Consider the following 20,090-nt stretch of genomic DNA (forward strand, 5'->3'; position numbering starts at 1 on the left):
CTGCCCCACCGCTGAGCCTGCAGGTCACCCCACTACAGGACACCGGTGATGGGCGCATCCCTCAGTCTCGGAGGCCGGACACAGAACCCGTCTCGTCCCTGCAGGGCGGCCGTGGCAGTCCCGGCCCCATGCACCCCGGGAAGTGCCCTGTGTCTGCCTGAGTCACTGAATGGCCAGCTACGTTTGGTGGCTTGTCCCCCCCGCCCTGCCACGAGGGCTAGCAGCACCCTCCCTCCTTCCTTACTCGTGAGGGGGAGGCATCACGTTTAACCTGTTGTCAACGCGGGTCTTCCCTCCAGGTTTGGATCCTTTGAGATCTTCAAGTCCTCGGACGAGCACACGGGGCGCGCAGGCCCCAGCGTGGGGAGAAACGACATCCGAGTGCAGATGCTCGACTATGTCATCAGCACTTTCTACCCCGAGATCCAGGCCACTCACGCCAGCGACAGCGTGCAGAGACACGCCGCCTTCTTCCGGGAGGTCGGTGGCAGCTGCCCCGCCGCGGGCAGACGCTGGGTGCCCGGCCCTCTTGAGTCACCACCCGCTGGCTTAGCCCAGGGGCAACTTCTCAGATACGGTTGAGGGTCAGGGTCCTGGGACAGACCCCAGGTCACTGTTTGAGCAGCATCGAGGGGCCACGTGGAGAGCTTGGGAGGGAATCGGGGCTGGTGGGTGCTGGGCCTCCCGCGTGGGGCCTGTGTTCACAGTGGCCCCAAACACACACCCCTTGGCCTCTCCATTTCGCCCAGAACTCTTAGGCGGCGTCTCACACGACAGTCACAGTTGTGGGAGGTGGTGCAGCCTCAGCCAGTGACAGGCAGCAGGGCGAGGGGTCGGCCTGAGGACCGGAGGCCACCGTCCTGCACCTGTCACTCCTCGGACCCCACTGCAGCCGCACTGTTGCTTCTCGTCTGTCACGTGGGTGATAGGGGGCGGCAGGTCTGGCAGCCAGACCCTGGGCTGGGCAGCGGGGCTGTTTGAGCCCCTCTCCCTGCAGCCCAGGGCGAGGCGGGGCCCTGGGCACAGCATTTGGACCTGGGCAGTTCTCGCCTGAGAATGTGTAACTTCCTCCCTTGTTTCCACGTGGTCATCCTACGGGGCCTGAGTCATGGGAATGTCCAGGTTCCCTGACTTTTCTGGTTTGGATAAAAGCCAAAAAACGGTGAGTATATGAGAGAGAGGGTGTATGTGAGGAACAGAGCCACTCACGTCAACTCATCCAAAATACTTTTCCCTTCTTAACCATCCTTGGTTGTTCTGCCCACAGCTGAGCGTCAGCTGACAGGACAGGACAGGACACGGTCGGACACCGCTGGCTCGGTGGGCAGGGGGCAGAGGGGAGCACCCAGCGGCTGTCCTGTGCCACTGTTGCAGGTGACGCGGCGCACGGCCCAGCTGGTGGCTGAGTGGCAGTGCGTGGGCTTCTGCCACGGCGTGCTCAACACGGACAACATGAGTATCGTGGGGCTCACCATCGACTATGGGCCCTTCGGCTTCCTGGACAGGTGGGCATCCCGCCGCCTGCCAGGGGGCCCTGGCGGGGAGGCACGTGACAGCGCGGGCATCTCAAGGCAGCAGGAAGGACCTGCAGGCCTGTGTGGCTGCTCTTGTTAATGTTTTGTTCGGTGTTTAATTCTTAGCAAGGCCTGGTCAGCCAGCCATCCCCAGAGCAGGAATCCCTGGAGGGTTCTGAGCACAGAAGCACTTTAAACAGCACCCTCTCGGCTCCCGGGTGGAGAGTGGGTTGAAGGGGTGGCCGCGGGGGCCGCGCTGGAGTGCGGCTCCCCTGCTCTAGAGGCTGCGGGGCCCCGTGGGACAGGCAGTGGAGCGGCAGCCACCCAGGGCCTGCGCTGTCGCTCGGCAGGTCCTCTCAGGCAGCTCCCGGCTCTCCCCACGCGGCAGGTACGACCCCGACCACGTGTGCAACGCCTCCGACACCGCCGGGCGCTACTCATACAGCAGGCAGCCCGAGGTGTGCAAGTGGAACCTGCAGAAGCTGGCGGAGGCCCTGCACCCCGCGCTGCCCCTCGAGCTGGCCGAGGCCATCCTGGCGGAGGAGTTCGATGCCGAGTTCCGCAGGCACTACTTGCAGAAAATGCGCTGGAAGCTGGGCCTCGTGCGGGCTGAGCAGGAGGAGGACAGCGCCCTGGTGGCTAGGCTCCTGGAGACCATGCACCTGACGGGTGAGTGTGGGTAGGGCGCGTGCACCACGTTGTGGTGAAACGACGTGAGACCGACCTTTAATGTCTCGGTGGCTTTAAGCACATTCACCTTGTCTTGCGACCATCACTGCGTCTACGGAACTTTCTCGTCTTCCCAGACGGACATCTGCACCTGTGAAGCACCAGCTCCCTGGCCCCTCCCCCCACCCCTGATAACCTCACGCCTGCTTTCTAAGAACTCGCCTCCTCCAGGGACCTCAGGCAAGGGGATCATGAGGCTCTTCTCCCCGTGTGTCTAGCTCACCCCACGCAGCACGACGTCCTCCACAGTGGTCATCCCTGCTGTACGGATAGTCTGTGCGGGTGGCCTGCCTTTTGCTCGTCCCTCGTCTGTTGGACACTTGGGCTGTTCCACCCTGTGGCCGCCATGCATAATAACGCTGCTGTGAGCACAGACGTGCTGTGTCTTTGCGTTCCTCTTTCCCATCCTCTCCAGGGTGCCGCTCCGGCTAGGACGCCTGGTTCTGCGCGGCAGAAGTGGCCGAGCCAGTGTCACTTACCGTTCCTGCTCTTGGGGAAAAAAGCTCTGTCTCACACGAGTGTGATGCGAGCCGTTGGCCTGTGCACATGTGGCTTTTCTCAAGTAGAGGATGTTTCCTTCTGTCCCTCACTGGGTGTTTTCACACTGGGCCTCAGTTGAGGTGATCACCAGGTTTTACTTCCTCATTCATGTCCTGTCTTAGTTCAAACTGCCTCTCACGGTCTGGAAGCTGGGGGTCGAGGATCAGGGTGCCACCTTCTGGCTGTCCTCACACGGCAGGGTAGGGAGCAGGGGCACGACCCTCGTGACCTACCTCCCAGAGGCCTCCACTCCAAATACCATCGCCCTGCAGAGCTGGGTTTCCATATATGAATTCAGGCAGGGGACACACACACACCTTGCGTTCTGGGGATAAACCCTGCTTGCTCCTTCTGGTGTTTTGCTGAGGTTTTACATCTGTATTTACAAGGGATACTGGTCTGTGGTTTTCTTTTCTTGTGCTGTCTTTGTTTGGCTTTGGTATCGAGGCAGTGCTGACCTCATGAATGAGTTAGGAAGCGTTCCCCCTATTTGTCAGAAGAGTCTGAGAAGGATTGGTGTTAATTCTTCTTTAAATGTTTGGTAGAATTCACCAGTGAAGCTGTCTGGTCCGAACATTCCCTGTGTTAGGAAGTTTCCAGTCTCCTTACTTGCTATGGGACTATTTAGATTTTCTATTTCTTCTTGAGTCAGGTTTGGTACTTTATGTGTTTCTGGGAGTTTGTGTCATCTATGTTATCTAAATTATTATTCATAGTGTTTTCTTAGTCTTTTATTTCTGTACAGTCTGCAATGACGTCCCCATTATTTCCTTTATTACCTGTGTCTTTTTTTCTTTCTTAGCGTAGCTAAAACTTTGTCAGTTTTACTGATCTTTTCAAAGAACCAACTTTGGTTTCAGTGATTTTCTCTTGTTTTTCTCTGTTTCATTTATCTCTGTTCTAATCTCATTTCCTTCCTTTATGCTAACTTTGGTCTTATTTAGTTCTTTTCCTACTTCTTTAGATGTAAGATTAGATTACTGATTTGAAATCTTTTTTTACTGAGAAGTAACTGGCATATAGCATTATATAAGTCTCAGTTGTGCGACATGATGATTTGCTGTATGTATATAACGTGAAATGATCACCACACAGTTACAAGTTTATTTTTTTCTGGTGATGAGAGAAAAGCTGCTCTTTTAGCGCATTTACAGCCATAAACCTCCCTCTGAGCACTGCTGCTTTTGGTTCTTACCTCTGAGTATTTTCTAATTTCCCTCGTGATTTCTTTGTAGACCCAGTAGTTGATTCATTTTCACATTACTTGTGAATTTTCCAGTCGTCCTTCCATTTGTGACTTCATGCCATCGTGGTTGCAGAAGACACGGGTCTTTTCAGTGTATTAAGACTGGTTTTATGGCCCAACACGTGGTCTGCCGTGGAGAACGTGCATCTGAGAGCTTGGGTGGAGTGTCGTGTCTGTTGTTCACGTTGTTTCCTCGTTGACCTTCTGTCCACGTGTTGGGTGGTGACGTCCCAACCCTTACAGAACTGCTCGAGTCCACCCTTCAGGTTTGTTTGTTTTTAAATTGGAGTGTAGTTGATTTGAAACGTTTTGTTCGCCCTTCAGTTTTGCGAGTCTTTGCTTTGTGTATTGGGGGCTCTTGTTTGGTGCATGTTTATAATTGTTACATCTTCTTGCTGAACTGACTCATCAATACATAATGCTCCTCTTTGTCAAGTTCTTACATAAAGTCTATTTTTCTGACGTCAGCGTAGCCACCCCAGCACTCTTTAGGTTACTATCAGTATGCAAATCATGGGATATTTTTTCCATCCTTTTGCTTTTGACTTATGAGCCTACAGCGAGTTATCTTACTGTAGTTGGATCACGTTTGGTTTTTTTTTTAATCCATTCTGCCAGTCTCTGCTCTTTGAATGGAGACTTTAATCCATTTATTTTATTTTTTTTTTTTTTTGGCTTGCAGCGTCTTTGTTCCCCAACCAGGGGTTGCACCCGTGCCCTCAGCAGTGAAGGCACAGAGTCCTAACCACTGGATCAGGGAATTCCCTAATTCATTTACTTTTAAAGTAATTACTGATAAGGGAGGACTTATGCTGTTTCGCTCTTTGTTTTCTGTCTTACACCATTTTTGTCCTTTATTTTCTCTGTTACTGCTCTTGTGCTTAGGTGATCTTTTGCAGTATACCCTTCTGGTTTCCTTCTCATTTTCCCTTGTGTCTGTTTGCAGTATGCCGTTCTGGTTTCCTTCTCATTTTCCCTTGTGTCTGTTTGCTTTTTGGGTGTTTCCTTGGGGGTTTTGGTGACAGTGTTTTAGCAAGTCGCTGAGGCCCTCACAGCGTCTGTCTGTGTCACGTCCTGTGCCGTCTCGACCCTGCAGCTCCTGAAGCAGGCGGTGCTAACTGCCGCGACAGTGACGAGGGCCAAGGCCCGGCCTCGGTGCCTTCACTGTATTTACCCATCTTACAGATGAAGAAGCCAGGCTTGGAGGCCTTGAGAGACTGAGTGACTCGTCAGGTTCAGAGTGGGGGCTGAGCTGGGAGGACTGAGGGGAGGGCTCAGGAGTCCCCAGCCTGACACTGAGCAGGGCACCGCACACGTGTCGGATGAACACGTGTGGCCCTCTGGTGACGGGACGGTGCCCTGAGCAGCTGTGTGTCCCAGGTGCTGACTTCACAAACTCCTTCTACCTGCTGAGCTCCTTCCCTGCCGGGCCGGAGTCTCGGGACCTGGACGAGTTCCTGGCCGCGCTGACCGCGCAGTGCGCCTCCCTGGAGGAGCTGAGGCTCGCTTTCCGACCCCAGATGGATCCCCGGTGGGTACTGGGGTCTTGCTTCCCTAGCATTTGGTTCCGGAAAGGGAGGAACATTTAGAACGAAGCCTTTGGGAGGATGCTGCAGACAGAGTGCCCAGGCGGCCGCTCCACTCCCAGGAGTGGGACGGACGGTCAGGCCCTGGCTTTGTGGCCCTGAGGCCCTCTGGTCAGAGGACAGGATGGAGATGCTGACGCAGGAAAGGGGAGGCCAGGTAGCACAGGCTGGGGCATGGTGGGCTCTGCTCTGGGGAGGCTCCCCAGGAAGAGCCTGGGTGTGGGCCTGCAGACTCCAGCCAGACCGGGCTTTCTGCGCCATCGTGTCACGTCCTGAGGGTGCAGCTCAAAACCCGTCACCAGCGTGTCCCGTCCCGTGCCAAACAGGCATCTAGCAGCAGTGCGGGGAGGGGCTGAAGCTGGCAGGACCTGCTGAGCATGGAGCCAGGGGAACTGGGGAAGGGGGTGTCAGGGGCTGCCCTGCCCCCAGGTGCCCCCAGAGGTGGAGAAGCGTCCAGCCCTGTGATCACCGTGGGAGGAGCTGGCAGCAGTGAACCTCTCCCAGAGGGACTGGGTCCTGGGTTGGATGTCAGCGGGTGGGTGGCTGCCGGCAGGGAGCCGGGGCCGGCCCGGGTCAGCCTGCGTGTCCGTGTGCCCCGTCACGTGCGGGGGCTGCGGTAGAACAAGGGCGGACGGCTGGTAGCGGTCCCACGTCTGCTGCATCCGTCGGACCCAGGCTCACCCCTGGTGGGGCTGGGGCCGGGGCAGCGGCGGAGACGATGTGGCCTGGGGCCCCTCACGTGCCCGCTCCACGCAGGCAGCTGTCCATGATGCTCATGCTGGCGCAGTCGAACCCTCAGCTTCTGGCGCTCATCGGCACGCGGGCGAGCCTGGCGCGGGAGCTGGAGCGCGTGGAGCGGCAGTCGCGGCTGGAGCAGCTGAGCCCGGCCGAGCTGCACAGCAAGAACAGGAGCCGCTGGGCCGAGTGGCTCCTGGAGTACAGGTGGGCCCCCGCCCCCCGCCCCCCGCGGGGACCCCAGGGCCGCGGGGCGGGGCTGCTCTGCTGATGCTTGGCTCGGGTGTGACTCCAGAGCCCGGCTGGAGAAGGATCAGGAGGCCGCCGGCGACACCGCTGCCTGGCAGGCCGAGCGCGTGCGCGTCATGCACGCGAACAACCCCAAGTACGTCCTGAGGAACTACATCGCGCAGGGCGCCATCGAGGCCGCCGAAAGCGGAGACTTCTCAGAGGCAAGCGGCCCGCCCGGCCCTCCCCTCCTGGTCCCCTCCTGCTGCCGGGGAGGTGGGGCCCCAACAAACACCGCACCCCCTGCTCTCCTCCAGGTGCGGCGGGTGCTGAAGCTGCTGGAGACCCCTTACCGTGGGGAGGGGGTGGCCGCCGAGGCCTGCGAGGCCGCCGAGCCCGAGGAGGCCAGCGGGGCAGCCAGCCGGCGGCACTCATACAGCAGCAAGCCCCCGCTGTGGGCCGCGGAGCTGTGTGTGACGTGATCGTCGTAACCGCCTTGGAGGCCTCCACACAGGAGCCCCGAGGCCCGAGCCCACGAGTCCACGAGGCGAGGTGGCGCCCGCCCCACCCGTCTCTCCATGACGGCAGAGATGCCCAGTCAGGACCTGACCCGTCTCTGTCCGATGCCGACTCGGCAGCACCGCCCAGCCCCCAGGCTCTGCTCCCGGCGACAGGCTGCTTTGCGCCAGGACGGCTCAGCTCGGCAGAGGGGGACAGGTGGACGCACAGCCCCCGCCCACCTCGCCAGCCTGGCAGGGGACGCAGCCCCTAAATAAACTGGCAGCTCCCTCGGTCGCCTCCGTGTGTTCCTTCTGCCCCCGCCCCGGCCCAGGACCCGCCCAGTAGAGAGAGGCGTGAGTGGGGCGGGCAGCACCTTTATTGCAGCGCAGGCACCCCCGCCGGGGCCACACAGGCCTCAGGCGTCCTGGTAGTAGCTGTTGAAGTTGATGCGCAGCAGGAAGTCCTCCAGGTGGGGCTGGTAGCCGCGGTTCACCAGCTTGCTCACCACTGGGGGTAGGGCGACAGTGAGCAGCTCAGCCCCGCCCCCACCCCACCTGGCCCTGCCCGGCCCCAGGGGAGGGTCACCTTTGAAGAGGAAGTGGGAGTAGTACTTGAAGGTGCTGTAGGACTGCTGCAGGAGGGCGAAGTTGGGGTGCTCGGGGCCGCGCCAGGGCTGGGCGATGAGCTGGCTGCGGAACTTGAGCACCAGGCTGAAGGTACTGTGAATGATGTTCATTACCGGCGCCGCCTTCTCCGTCAGCAGGCCCCTGCGAGGGCAGGCGGGGGCTGCGGTGAGCACGCCCGACGCAGGGGACACGGGGGACGCGGCCCCGGCCCCGCGCCTCACCTGAACACAGCCTTGTGCAGGTACTCGGCATGGGCGCGCTGGATCTCCTCTAGGTCGCCCACCGAGGCCAGCCTGGCCTGGAACTCACACCAGGTGACATGCAGGATCTGGTTGGCGATGTAGCCCTGGATGACCTTCACGAAGTGCTGCATCTCGTGCTTGAACAGCTGTAGCTGGCGGAACTGCACCGAGCCAGCTGCGTGGCTCACCCGTGCTGGGGGAGGGGGGGGGGGGTTGAGCTACAGCCACGAGCTGAGGGGACACTGGGGCCCCGCCAGGCTCACCTGTGCGCTTGAGATGGAAGCAGACATCCCTGAGTGCCCACATCATGAGCTTCAGCTGCAACAGGAAGGAGAAAATGCCGCTGTACCTGCTCAAGCAGCCCTCGGTGACCACGATGTTGAGGGGCCAGTCAACCTGCCAGGGAAGCCAGCTTAGCACGCCCTGCGTCCCGGGGCCGTCCCCCGCCCATCTGCACAAGGGGGCCCTGCTCACCTTGTACCTGAGCTCCAGGCAGCTCAGCACGTCCGGGGCGTTGGGGGCAAACGTCTCGGGCAGGAACTTGAGGGCGAAGGAGAGGTTGGCGGCGTGCGGCGTGTCGCCGTGCAGGCTGTACTGCAGGGCCTTGCTCAGCACGGAGTTGAGCACCAGCGGGCTGAGGAGCTCCCCAGGCGTCTGTCCCGCCCCGAGCTGCAGCAGCAGGGCACGAGTGTCCCGAGGCATCCCGAGGCCTCCAGACGCCCTCCCGCAGCCCCACCTGTGCCCGCCCCACCCGGGCCTCACCTTCTCGAAGAGCAGGTCGCTGAGGGACTGCGCAAACTCCCCGTCCTCCATCAGCAGGAAGTGCCGCAGCGCCTCGAAGTGCGCCCCGAGGTGCAGCTCCACGAAGAAGTAGTCGACTGCAGCCTTGTTCACCAGGGAGACGCTGGCAGGAGGGGCCTGGCGTCACTGGCCAGCAAGGCGCGGAGGGCCGGGCGGGGAGGGCCGGGCGGGGCGGGCCGTGCAGGCACTCACTGGGCAGCCAGCGGGGCCGTGATGGAGTGCTTCATGAGCACGGGCAGCGGCAGCAGCTCACTCAGCTGCACCGCACTCGCGTCTGCGTCTGACTGGGCCCCGGGGTCCTCGGGGAGGGCGAAAGCTCGGGGCAGCCCGTGGTGCAGGAGGCGGGCAACGGGAGGCTCTGCTGCAGGGGTGACACGGACCACGGTCCCGCACCAGGGACACGCCGGCCAGGCTCCCTCCCGCCACGGCCAGCCCACTCACACATGGCCTCGTAGCTGTCCGGGTACCGCTCCAGGCAGTACTGCCCCGCCAGGCCCGCCAGGTAGGCCTGCTCCCTGTCCCAGCGCTGGGCCGCCTCCTCGCCAGGGCCTGGGCTGCTCCGGGTGTCCACGCCCTCCTGAGACAACCCAGCCTCAAGGAGCCCGCCTGTTCCCCTCGAGTGGGAGAGAACGGACCGGGCGGGGGGCATCCCCCGCGTGCTGCCCAGTCCCAGGGCGGAGCCCTCACTGCCCACGACAGGCCAGGCGGGGGCAGGGAGCCCACCAGCAGCACACGCTACCCCGACTCCTGGTCCCCAGCCCCTGACCCCGTCTGCTCTGACCTGTGAGCTCGGAGGGCCACTTGGAGAGAGGTCCTGGGAGTCCCCACTCGCCCCCGGGCCTGAGCGGAACAAACGGGGTGGGAGGGGGCGTCAGGGCCCAGCACCTGCCACAGGACAGCGCCCCACCAAGTCCCCGGGGCAGCCAGCTTCTCACCCGCCCCCCGGGCTCACGGACGCCCCCCGTCACAGGACAGCCCTGGGGGCCCCACTGGCCTGGCTCCTCAGGGATACTGTCTTCCAGAGCAGTGGGCGCAGCCTCCGCAGACAGCAAGTCCTGCAGGCCAGTCTCCTCCCCACGGCCAGAGCCGCCTGAGGCCGTCTCTGCAGGCAGCCGTGGCTCATGTTCCCGGGCAGGGCTCTGGGCTCCCAAGCTGAGGCCTGACCGGGACCCATGGTCAGGGGGCGCCCAGGGGGGCCCGGGCACGTTGGGCTCGGCTTCCCCTGAGAGCACCCCCAGCATCACACTGGACTGAGACACGTGTCCGTGGACGTTCCACCGTGGCCGGGAGGGGGCCACATCCCACACGTTCTCCCCCACCCTGATGCTGGCATCAGACACGTGTCCGTGGATGTTCCACCGTGGCCGGGAGGGAGCCACATCCCACACGTTCTCCCCCACCCTGATGCTGGCATCAGACACGTGTCCGTGGACATTCCACCGTGGCCGGGAGGGAGCCATTCCAGAACCATAACCCTCTGTGGGAACACCAGGCTCTGCCACTTGCCCACAGAGCTGCCCCGGGGCCTGGCTGCTCTCCTCCTGGCAGGAGGGGTGCTGGGGGGGGTGCGCGTAAGGCAGAGCCACCCGCCCATCTGGGACACACGTGTCCAGCTGTGCGTGAGTGTCCTCCCGCGGCCGCTGCCCCTCACTGCCCAAGCTGCCTCCTGCAGTCTGGAGGGCCCCTGGGGAAGCTGGGGCGGCCACAGACGGCCTCAGGATGGTTCTGAAATCGTACTCCTGTGGCCCGGAGGGCCCTGTGTCCGCTGCTGCGGACGGAGCCAGGGGAGGCAGGTCCGAGCCAATGGTCTGCAGTGCCTCGTCCAGGACGGGGGCCGCGCTGGTGAGCACAGGCTGCTCAGCCCCCTGGGCCGTGGGCAGGAAGTCTCGGATGCTGAGGCCCACAGAGAACGGCCCCGGCCCCTCCGCCTGCTCTGACAGCGGGCCTGCTCCTGGCCCTGAGCCGCAGGCCCCAGCTGCTGGAGGCTCGAGGGGCCGCGGCGTCGGCATGCTCTGCCTGTCGGGGCTGTCCCGGGCAGCCTCATGCCGCCCCTCATGCCCAGGATCACAGCTGCCGCCTCCGTCTGGGTGCTCAGGGCCCAGAAAGGAAGCCTGAAACACAAGTGCGCGTCGGTCCCTCCCATTATCTGGCTCTGTCCCCCAAGTTCGGTTCTGCACCCAGCACCAAAACCCACGACAGGGGGGCAGTGGGGACACAGGCCAGGCACGGGGCAGCCAGATCCGAGCCCCACCCTACGTGCCCTGGATCCTGCCCCGGCCCCTCGCCCGGGAGCGGGCACTCACCTGGAAGCGGGCACCCGGGACGATGGCCAGCGGCTCCAGGGGCTTCCCCTCCGCCATGTCTTCCAGCAGCTCCTGAAATTCAACCAGCAGGATGTGCGGCGGCAGCCGTGGGGGTGGAAGCCACAGCCCCACCGCCCGCAACTGTCGGGCACCGCGATGCGGCGGGGCTCACGCGGCACTTGGCTCGCAGCCCGGCTGGCGCCCAGCACCACCTGTGTCGTCTGAGGGCAGCACGGCCTCTCCCGGTCACGACCCCTCTGAACACGTGATGAGAGCCTTACTCATCCTCCTCCAGCGGGCACACAGGAAGGTCTGCGTGCGACCTCAGGGGCTTCTGAGTCCCCGGGGGGCCGGGGAAGAGCTCCCGTGTGAACAGCAGCGCTACCTGAACGCGTTTCTGATCTTCTAAGAGAAAACGAAGACGAGCGCCGGCCAATCTGTGCCTCTGGACCTTCCACAGCGCCTTCTGCTCCCGACGAGCTGCCTCTGCAGACAACTTGCTGTAATGATCCACCAGTGCCTGCCTGTAGCCACCGAGAGAGGACTGGTCACCATGGTCACCCCACTGTCCAGCCAGTGCCCCGTGGGCTGGAGGCTCTCCGTGGCAGAGACCCCTGATGGGCAGTCCACATGCCCAGCACCTTCCCCGGGCAGGTAGCTGCTCCCGCAACACCTGCAGGGGCCTCGCTGGGCAGGTCTTTCTGGCCCCCAGACTAGGAGCCCCCAGCGGGCAGGCCCAGTGAATTCACTCTGCAGAGTGAACACCAGAATGAGCCCCTACACAGCCTGAAGCAGAGGGACTGGCGAGGGGCCGGGGGCTGCCCAGGGTCTCTAGGAGGCAAGGCCTCACTTCGTCAGCTGCATAGGAGGCAACTTCCCGTTCTGCTGGTGCAAACCCCAGAGAACTGATTATTAACGCAACAGGGCACGCAAGGTGCAGTGTAAACATTTTATTTGCTTAATTCAAAGCTGGCCTGGCATGTTAACACCCAACGATTTTGATCCTCTCGCCATCAGGAAACTGGTTTCGGACCTGGACCGGCCATTTTTAATTCGGTTGTCACAGGCCAGGGACACAGCCTCTACACCTAGTTTCCTCCTCGGGTAAACAGGTGGCTAATGTCTGCTCACACACACACACACGTGTGTACACACAAGACAGCACGGATGCACGTGCACGGCATACATGCACTCATCACTTGCTGGCTCGGTCACAGCTCCATGAACCGTCCCCAGGGTCAGGACACCTGAGACCCCGAGACGATGAGTAGGAAGGGACAGCCCCTCCCACAAAGCGCCCCCCTTCGAGATGCCAGCTCTGCTGCCAGCTTATGGGAAATGCAGGGGAGGGCGGGACAAGCTGATGGCGCAGCAAGAGACAGACTCTCAGATACTGTGCTGGAGAAATTCCTGTTTCTCTGTCAAACTGCTAACAGGTTTAAGAAAAAATTAGAAAAACAGGAGCTGTTTAACTTAAAAGAAACAAAGAGACAGAGAGGCGACAGGAACACAGTGTGTGCTCCAACCCTGAATCCGAGTCCACACAAACCGACCGCAAGAAGACATTCTGAGCTCAGACCACTACTCTTCCGGCCTGAACGTACACCTGAAAGGTTTCAAAATAAAAGGTAAAGGCCCATCACAAAGATCAAACGAGCCACGGTGTCCCCGCGGTGCCCTCGCCCCAGGGAGGCCAACCCGGAGTGGCCACTAGGCCCGCGGCCGCCTACCTGGCCTTCCTCTCCAGCTGCTCCTCCAGGGCCTTCAGCCTCCTCTGCCGGTCCCGGAGCTCACGGGCGTAGCTGAAGTCATCATCCAGCTCCTCCTGCCTGGCCGCCCGGCGGCGCTGCACAACACCCACGGCGGCCCCGCTGGTGAAGCCGCCTCCCCGAGCCTGTGCCACCCCCGGGCCAACCCCACCCACCTCCTGGTCCTTCACAAACTGCTCCTTCAGCCTCTGAAACTGCTCTCGCTTCTGGGCATCCAAGGCCATCCGCTCAGACAGCTGCCGATCTGCGACAAGAGAGTAAGGGGCATGTTATGAGGAGCCCCAGCAGGCAGCCCCCCGACGCAGAGGGGGACCCGAGCCACACGCACCGCTGAGCGCGCTCAGGACCCTGGATGCCGCTTCCCGGGCCTGGACAATTAATTCTTGTTTTGCAATTTCCATTCGTAATTCCTGAAAAAGACCACCAGTGATTGATGCATCTTATCCTCCCTCCCATGCCCCTGGGATGGCCTGGGAGAGGGGTCCGCTCAGACCCTGGGTGGGCTCTGGGGGCACGGTGCCCACCCCACACAGTGGTGAAGCTGGTTCCCAGGCAATCGATACACTCTCCCAAAGCAATCTGGAGCCAAGACCCCAGGCCTGTATGCCCACCCTGAAGGGGACGGGCTTCCCTGCGGGGACGGAGGGCCAGGCCAGGCCGCCCCAGCAGGGTGTACAGCCTCCTCTGCACCTCCAACGCTCACCCCCGCCACTTGCTCTCTGTGGTCTGCCCAGCCCACATCTCCCTGCTGCCCACCAGGTGCCGGGCCAGGAAGGACTTTCCATCAAACCCCTCCCCAGTCCACAGGAGGCGCAAAGCTTGGGCCCCGGTACACCTGCCCCTCCTGAGCAGGAGGGGAGCCCACTGTCCAGCCCACGCTGGGAGGAGGGGGAGGGAGAGGCGCAAAGAACCTTGGGAGGAGGGGGAGAGGCGCAAGGAACCCTGGGAGGAAAGGGAGGCGCAAGGAACCCTGGGAGGAGAGGGAGGCGCAAGAAAAGGCCCGCGGCCCAAGGCGCCCCTCCCTCACCTTCTCCTCCTTGCTGATGGAGCTGTGGCGCGCCACCCTCTCCATCCGGCCCACGTAGATGGCACAGTCCTTCTCGATGTCCTTCAGCTCCTCGAGGGAGAATATCACCGAGACGCGAGGGACCGGGACATCGGAGCAGCAGAGGTAATGCTGCCGAGGAGGGAGGACCTGCCGTGAGCCCGGAGGCACTCAGACCCACACACCCTCTCGGCCTCCCTGTTTCTGGCGACCCACACGGACAGCCTGCTTCCTCGGACACCCTGCACTCCTCGCTGGCATCCTCCACGGCTCCAGGACATCACAGGCTGGGTGGGTTTCCGCCCAGGCCAAGGCTGCCCTGTGGCAGAAGCCAGGTCTGCCTCCCACAAATAACACTTCAGAAGAAGCTGCCCAGAGCCGGACACGCCCACACGCACTTCCTAAGGTCAGCTCAGACAGGACTGCCCCAGCCGCCACGCCCTCTCCCCAGGGCCGAGCCCACCATGTCGTCCCGCCCTCCCCAGAGCCCCGCCTCCCCGCAGCCAACCTCTGGGCTGCTCCTGGGGGCTCACCAATATGGGTCTCCTCCCCTGCATGGGCCGCTCCCACCCAGCCCTGAGCCTGTCCTGGCCGCTCCAGTCTGATCTCAGCCCCGCACTCGGCCGGCTGCTGCCCCCGATCCGGCCTGCACTCGGCGGTTCCACTGCCAGGAACCCCCAGGTCCACACACCTGGCCAGCCTGCTCAGACATCAGACAGCACCTCCAGGCAGAGGCTGCCGGTCCACACCCCACCACGGCCACCTGGCCATCTTCCGCAGAGCCTCAGCCGCACGGAGCGCAGCCAAGCCCTGTGAGCGCTGCACAAGACTCCCTGGGTCCACCTGCCTGGTGACGCAGCCCATCCCTGCCCTGCCGGGGCGGTTTCCAATGCAGAGGAGGGCAGGGAGGAGCCCGCTGCCCCCCGGCCTCTGAAACGCCCTCGGCTCTCCTCCCGTCTGAACGAGCGCCCAGAAACTCAACCGAAGTTGAGCTCGTGAAACTCTCAAGGGAAACTGAGGGAGAGGTCACCACGACCCCTGCTCCAACACAGCTGACCCAGAGCTAAGGACAGATCGCCAGGCCGCAGGGGGCCGGGGGCTGGCACACGGCGAGCAGGCAGCACCCTGCGGGTGGCACGTGCCAGCCGCCCTCACCCGGGGGCAGCAGAGCTTCAGCAGGTTGATGGTCTTCCCGCAGACATACACGTCGTGGGCGACGTGCCTCAGGAACACGGGGACGCAGTCCTCCACCTCTTTGGAAATGAGCACGTAGCCGTGGGTCCAGTAAAACTTATCTACGTGCGGGACAAGACAGCCGGGTCTGAGTCCAACCACGGCCCCGACCCACCTGAGGGTGTGGGGCCCCGGCCGGCAGCCGGCCACCACCTACCTCTGAAGCCCAAGTACTCGTGGTTCACCTGGATCATGAACTCGCCGTAAACGTCTCTGAAGACCCCACTGTACACCCAGTCGTGGATGAACCTGCCAGGGTGGGTGGGCCAGTGGTGAGGTGGGTGGCACCCACGGGGGTAGAGAGCTGCGCCCCGGTGCCCACAGTCCGAACCCCCCATCCTGCCCTCCCCGTGCCACCCCAATCTCTGATCCCTGCGCTGAGCAGGCGCCCCGACGCGAGGACGAGCTCGAACGTGTTAGGGCTGAGCGGGGCCCCGACCCCATGCCGGCCCCCACCGCGTGTAGGGCTCGCAGCTGGTCTTCAGCAGAGACAGCAGGACCGGGTAGTGCTCGTTGCTGCAGTTATCCAGGGCCTCCTGGTAGAGGTAGGAGAGCAGCTTCACCCCCTGGAGGCGGCAAGAGGAGGGCTCAGCGCACACGGCACAGACAGCAGGCGGGGAGCCCTGCCCGTCCCGCGGGGCTGGCCAGGCCCACACCCGGCAGGAACCCAGACTCACAGTGGGGAACGCAGCCCCGGGCGCTCCGCCCCCAGCACCCAGGAGTCCAGTGCCGACACCGCAGAGCTCAGCCAGGTACCTGGACACACAGGCCGGTGAGACCAGGTGAGCAGAACACGTCCCAGGCCCTCCTCTGCCTGTCCAGATGGTCTGGCTTTAAAACCACCTGCACCTCAAGGACCTCAGATGTGAGCCTCCTTCCGGGCCCCTCCCAGGGCACCCCACGCAACGCCACCTCCTCCCCAGGTCTGGCCAAGACTGAATTCCCCTGAGTCCACAACCCTTCCCCAAACCTGCCACTACCCCGCCTCCCCCAGGCTGCCACCTCCTCTGCCCTGGATGGCTGCCAAGTCCCCCCTGGGCCCCTCGCCCCCAACACCCCGCTTCAGGCCGTGCTCCACACGGCAGCACAGCCCCTGACAGCACCCTCCAGATGCCCCCAGGCTCCCATCTCCAGCCCCAGGACCTCCACACTCCTGCCCCTCTGCCTGCAAGAACTCCTCTCCCACTGAGCCCCTCAGCCCGCCCCAGCCCCCCACTTTGCCTTCTCCAGGTGGCACCTGCCAGTGGCCCTCGGCCTGGCATTTACTAACTGGCTCCTGGGTGCCAGGGGCCGGGTCTGTCTGGAGGCACCCTGTGTGCCTGTCAGGCAGGAGCCCCCGATCCTGGGCAGGGCCTGCATGGTGGGCTGCCAACAGACAGCGCCCAGCACCTCGTGAACTCAGCTGGGTCAAGGGACTGTCCAGACGCCTACCAGGAGGGCTGTTTTCATGGCCGCCCACCACCCAGCAAGCCCCACACCTGCCCCTGTCCAGCTACCAGGCTGCCGTGCTGAGGCTCACCTGAGCTGCCGGCCCAGTTTCTTGAAGAGAAAGGCAATGGCGAGGAGGCTCAGGGTGGGCGGGGTGGAGAGCACACAGGCCCGGTAGTACTGCAGGTACCTCCTCAGGCCGCTGGTGAAGGCCTGCGGGGCAGGGGGCAGTGGGCTGGGAGGAGGACGGCTAGGCACTTGGGGCACTGCCACCAAGCTCAGAACCAGAGGACAAGCCGGTGCAGGCAAAAGGCAGGGCTTCCACCCCCAACCCTGGGGCTCCGTGTTCCAAGGAACGGGCATCTGTGGGTCACGTGCGGACACCTAGCCTGGCCGGAGCCCGAGGCCACTGCTGCAAATCCTGTCCCCGCAGCCAGGGCCAGCTGCACCAGGAAATCGGACCCTGCGGATCCCAAGCAGCTGGGCTCTGTGCACAGACGCCAGCCCTCAGAGGGTCTCTGGCTGCTCAGATCACTGGGGTCTCGAGGACACACGTGTCCTGGGCAGCACCGCAGCAGTATGGCCCCAGCTCAGCTCACGCCGTTCCAGGAGGTCTGCATGGAACACTCCAGAACAAACGTCAGGCACCCACCAGCAAGGAGACAGCTGTCCTGCCCTCACACCCCAGAGAGCCGACACAGCAGTCCTGTCTTGGTTTCCTTCTGCCCTCTTAGCCCCACTGGGACCCATCCTAGAACCTGAGCCTCGTCACGTCACCCCAGCAGCCCCGCTGCGTTGCCCGCGCCCTTCTCTCAGTCTGGATGCCCCTCCCATGCAGCTGCCCCCGCTGCCCTGGGGGCTGTTGCCAGCGAATGGGCCAAAGACAAGGCTTTCAAGAGGACCTGGTTCAGCCCCACGCCAGGGATCCAGTGGGGAACAGGCAGCATGGGCCCAGCCCACACCGCCTGGCCTGCCCCCGGGGCCCCCAGCACTGGCCACACCTGACTCGTACTCTCTCGTGGCCCCAACATGTCTGCCCCAGGTTTCCAGTGAAGTGACGGGCCAGGTAAGACGTAATCGCCGGCCACCCCGTTCCTGAAGGGCAACTGACGGATTTGGGACATCACCGAGGAGAGCACCGTTTGTACGCAGAGGCCCTGGTGCAGGACCTGTGGACAGCTCTCAGGCACACCTGCAGCAGCATGAGGCGGGGCCGTACCTGGAACACGAGGCCCTCACTGCACGAGGAGTCCAGCACAGGCTGCAGAGAGAAGTGGCTCAGGCGCGCGTAGTGGGTCCCGCACTCGGCCACCTCCGAGAGGAGGCTGCTAATGCTCTCGGGGGATGCTCCTGAGACGTGGACACCCTGCTTCACCGTGAAGGCCTGCGCTGGCTGGACAGGACAAAGGCGGGGGTCACTGGGGCCGGGCATCCAGAGCCAGCGTGGTGCTGCATCCCATTCCACCCGTGCACCCAACCACAGCACTGCCCACAGCACCCCCAAGACCAGGGGCCCCGACCCAGATACACACACAGGAAAGGGTGCAGGAGGCAGAAGGCCTTCCAGGCTACCTGAGGGGTGCACACAGACACCTGCTTGGGGCTGGGGCTGTGAGAAAGTGCTTGCCGTTAGAGCCGGCAATGCAACTCCCAGGCACCTGTCCCGAGGAAATAATGGAAAAGGCACACAGACACCTGCCATGGCGTGTTCCCCACAATATGGTTTACAACCGCAGAGCACGGAAACAACCTAAGAGAGGGCTGACTGCAACCACACTTGTGGGATGCAGTGAAAGCTGTGTGAACAGGAAAACGTACAGCTGCAGGTACCTGCACTGAAAAGAAGAAAGGTCTCAAATAAATACCCACACTGTACACCTTAATGAAGTAGAAAAAGAGCAAATGAAACCCAAAGCTAACAGAAGAAGAGAAACAATAAAAAACGGATTAGAGGGGCTTCCCTGGTGGCGCAGTGGTTAAGCATCAGCCTGCCAGTGCAGGGGACACGATTTGAGCTCTGGTCCGGGAATATCCCACATGCTGTGGAGCTACTGAGCCTGCGCACCACAAATACCACGCTCCGCAACGAGACAGGCCACTGCTATAAGAAGCCCACGCACCACAACGAAGAGTAGCCCCCGACTGCCACAACTAGAGGAAGCCTGCGCACAGCAACGAAGACCCAACACAGCCTTAAATTAATTAGTTCATTAATTAATTGGAAAAAAATAGGCTGGGACCAGCACAACACCTCCCAACAAGATGATAAATGTTAACGTCATGTGAATTTTACAATTTAAATAAAATAAAATCAACAAAAACCCCAAAATGAAAAGTCCAACACCATATGGCTTCACTGGTAAATCCTACCAAACAATTAAAGAACTACCACCAGTTATTCTTAAACTCTTCCAAAAATTAAAGAGGAGGGAACACTTCCTAATTCTAAGAGGCCAGTATTGCCCTGATGCCAAAGCAAGATAAAGACATTACAAGGAAAAGACTACAGGCCAACATCCCTTATGAACACAGATGCAAAATTCCTTGATAATATATTAACAAACTGAATCTATCAGCATGTTAAAGGATTCTACACCATGACCACGTGGGTTTTACCTCAGCAACGCAAGGGTAGTTCAACATACAAAAATCAATGTAGGAAAAAAAAAAAAAATCAATGTAGGGACTTCCCTGGTGGCGCAGTGGTTAAGAATCCCCCTGCCGATGCAGGGGACACAGGTTTGATCCCTGGTCCAGGAAGATCCCACATGCCACAGAGCAACTAAGCCCGTGTGCCGTAACTACTGAGCCTGCACTCTAGAGCCCGCGAGCCACAACTACTGAGCCCGCATGCCACAACCACTGAAGCCCGCACACCTAGAGCCCATGCTCCGCAGCAAGAGAAACCACTGCAATGAGAAGCACACGCACCGCAATGAAGAGTAGCCCCCGGCTTTCCACAGCTAGAGAAAGCCCACACGCGGCAATGAAGACCCAAGGTAGCCAAAAATAAATAAATGAATAAATTTATTTTTAAAAAATCAATGTAATACACATTAATAGAATGAAGAAAAAATTATATATGATCATCTCAGCAGATGCAAAAAAAACCAACTGACAAAACTCAATACTTTTTCATGATAAAAACACTCAATAAACTAGGAAAAGAATGGAACTTTCTCAACAGGATAAAGGCCATGTGTGAAAAACCCACAGCTTACATGACACTCAGTGGTGAGAGACTGAAAGCTTTCCCCCGAGGATAAGGAACAAGGCAAGGATGGCTGTTTTCACCACTTCTGTTCAACATAATACTGGAAGTCCCAGCCAGAGCAATTAGGCAAGAAGAAGAAATTTTAATATCCAAATTGGAAAGGAAGAAGAAAATTATCTGTCTGCAGATAACATGATCTTATATACAGAAAACACTAAAGAATCTACAAAACACCTGTTAGAGCTAATAAACGAATTCAGCAAAGTTCCAGGATATGAAATCAACAAACAAAAATCAGTTGTATTTCTATACACTTGCAACGAACAAGCCAAATAAAGGAAACTAAGAAA

At 60.9% G+C, this 20,090-nt stretch overlaps 2 protein-coding genes across 8 annotated transcripts in view; one reads left to right on the plus strand and one right to left on the minus strand.

Moving 5' to 3' along the window:
• The window catches only part of SELENOO (selenoprotein O), a 20,153-nt gene extending 12,784 nt beyond the window's left edge, over positions 1-7,369 (plus strand). Inside the window, exons 3-9 of one of the 2 annotated variants that reach the window (XM_029205797.1) lie at positions 300-480; positions 1,375-1,505; positions 1,903-2,183; positions 5,410-5,560; positions 6,372-6,557; positions 6,646-6,802; positions 6,896-7,060. In XM_029205797.1, the coding sequence (XP_029061630.1) occupies positions 300-480; positions 1,375-1,505; positions 1,903-2,183; positions 5,410-5,560; positions 6,372-6,557; positions 6,646-6,802; positions 6,896-7,060 (1,252 nt within the window). Of the gene's footprint in view, positions 1-299; positions 481-1,374; positions 1,506-1,902; positions 2,184-5,409; positions 5,561-6,371; positions 6,558-6,645; positions 6,803-6,895 lie in introns of both variants that reach the window. The other variant, XM_029205796.1, reaches the window with a different exon arrangement.
• TUBGCP6 (tubulin gamma complex associated protein 6) overlaps positions 7,366-20,090 on the minus strand; it is a 21,801-nt gene continuing 9,076 nt past the window's right edge. The window contains exons 4-25 of one of the 6 annotated variants that reach the window (XM_029205733.1): positions 17,746-17,919; positions 16,618-16,739; positions 15,776-15,854; positions 15,555-15,664; positions 15,256-15,347; positions 15,021-15,160; positions 13,848-13,997; positions 13,149-13,230; positions 12,976-13,064; positions 12,782-12,897; positions 11,437-11,575; positions 11,052-11,123; positions 9,743-10,859; positions 9,530-9,588; positions 9,190-9,325; positions 8,941-9,109; positions 8,710-8,851; positions 8,422-8,616; positions 8,211-8,343; positions 7,927-8,140; positions 7,665-7,846; positions 7,366-7,586 (exon numbers count right to left, since the gene is read on the minus strand). In XM_029205733.1, coding sequence (XP_029061566.1) covers positions 7,495-7,586; positions 7,665-7,846; positions 7,927-8,140; positions 8,211-8,343; positions 8,422-8,616; positions 8,710-8,851; positions 8,941-9,109; positions 9,190-9,325; positions 9,530-9,588; positions 9,743-10,859; positions 11,052-11,123; positions 11,437-11,575; positions 12,782-12,897; positions 12,976-13,064; positions 13,149-13,230; positions 13,848-13,997; positions 15,021-15,160; positions 15,256-15,347; positions 15,555-15,664; positions 15,776-15,854; positions 16,618-16,739; positions 17,746-17,919 — 3,804 coding nt within the window. In that variant the 3' untranslated portion in view covers positions 7,366-7,494. Of the gene's footprint in view, positions 7,587-7,664; positions 7,847-7,926; positions 8,141-8,210; positions 8,344-8,421; positions 8,617-8,709; positions 8,852-8,940; positions 9,110-9,189; positions 9,589-9,742; positions 10,860-11,051; positions 11,124-11,436; positions 11,576-12,781; positions 12,898-12,975; positions 13,065-13,148; positions 13,231-13,847; positions 13,998-15,020; positions 15,161-15,255; positions 15,348-15,554; positions 15,665-15,775; positions 15,855-16,617; positions 16,740-17,745; positions 17,920-20,090 lie in introns of those variants that run through there. The other 5 variants (XM_029205732.1, XM_029205731.1, XR_003791148.1 and 2 more) reach the window with 5 other exon arrangements.

The sequence above is a fragment of the Monodon monoceros genome, unplaced genomic scaffold (genome assembly GCF_005190385.1).
Source record: "Monodon monoceros isolate NGI ecotype Baffin Bay Population unplaced genomic scaffold, NGI_Narwhal_1 Super_Scaffold_6, whole genome shotgun sequence".
NCBI classification, from domain to species: domain Eukaryota; kingdom Metazoa; phylum Chordata; class Mammalia; order Artiodactyla; family Monodontidae; genus Monodon; species Monodon monoceros.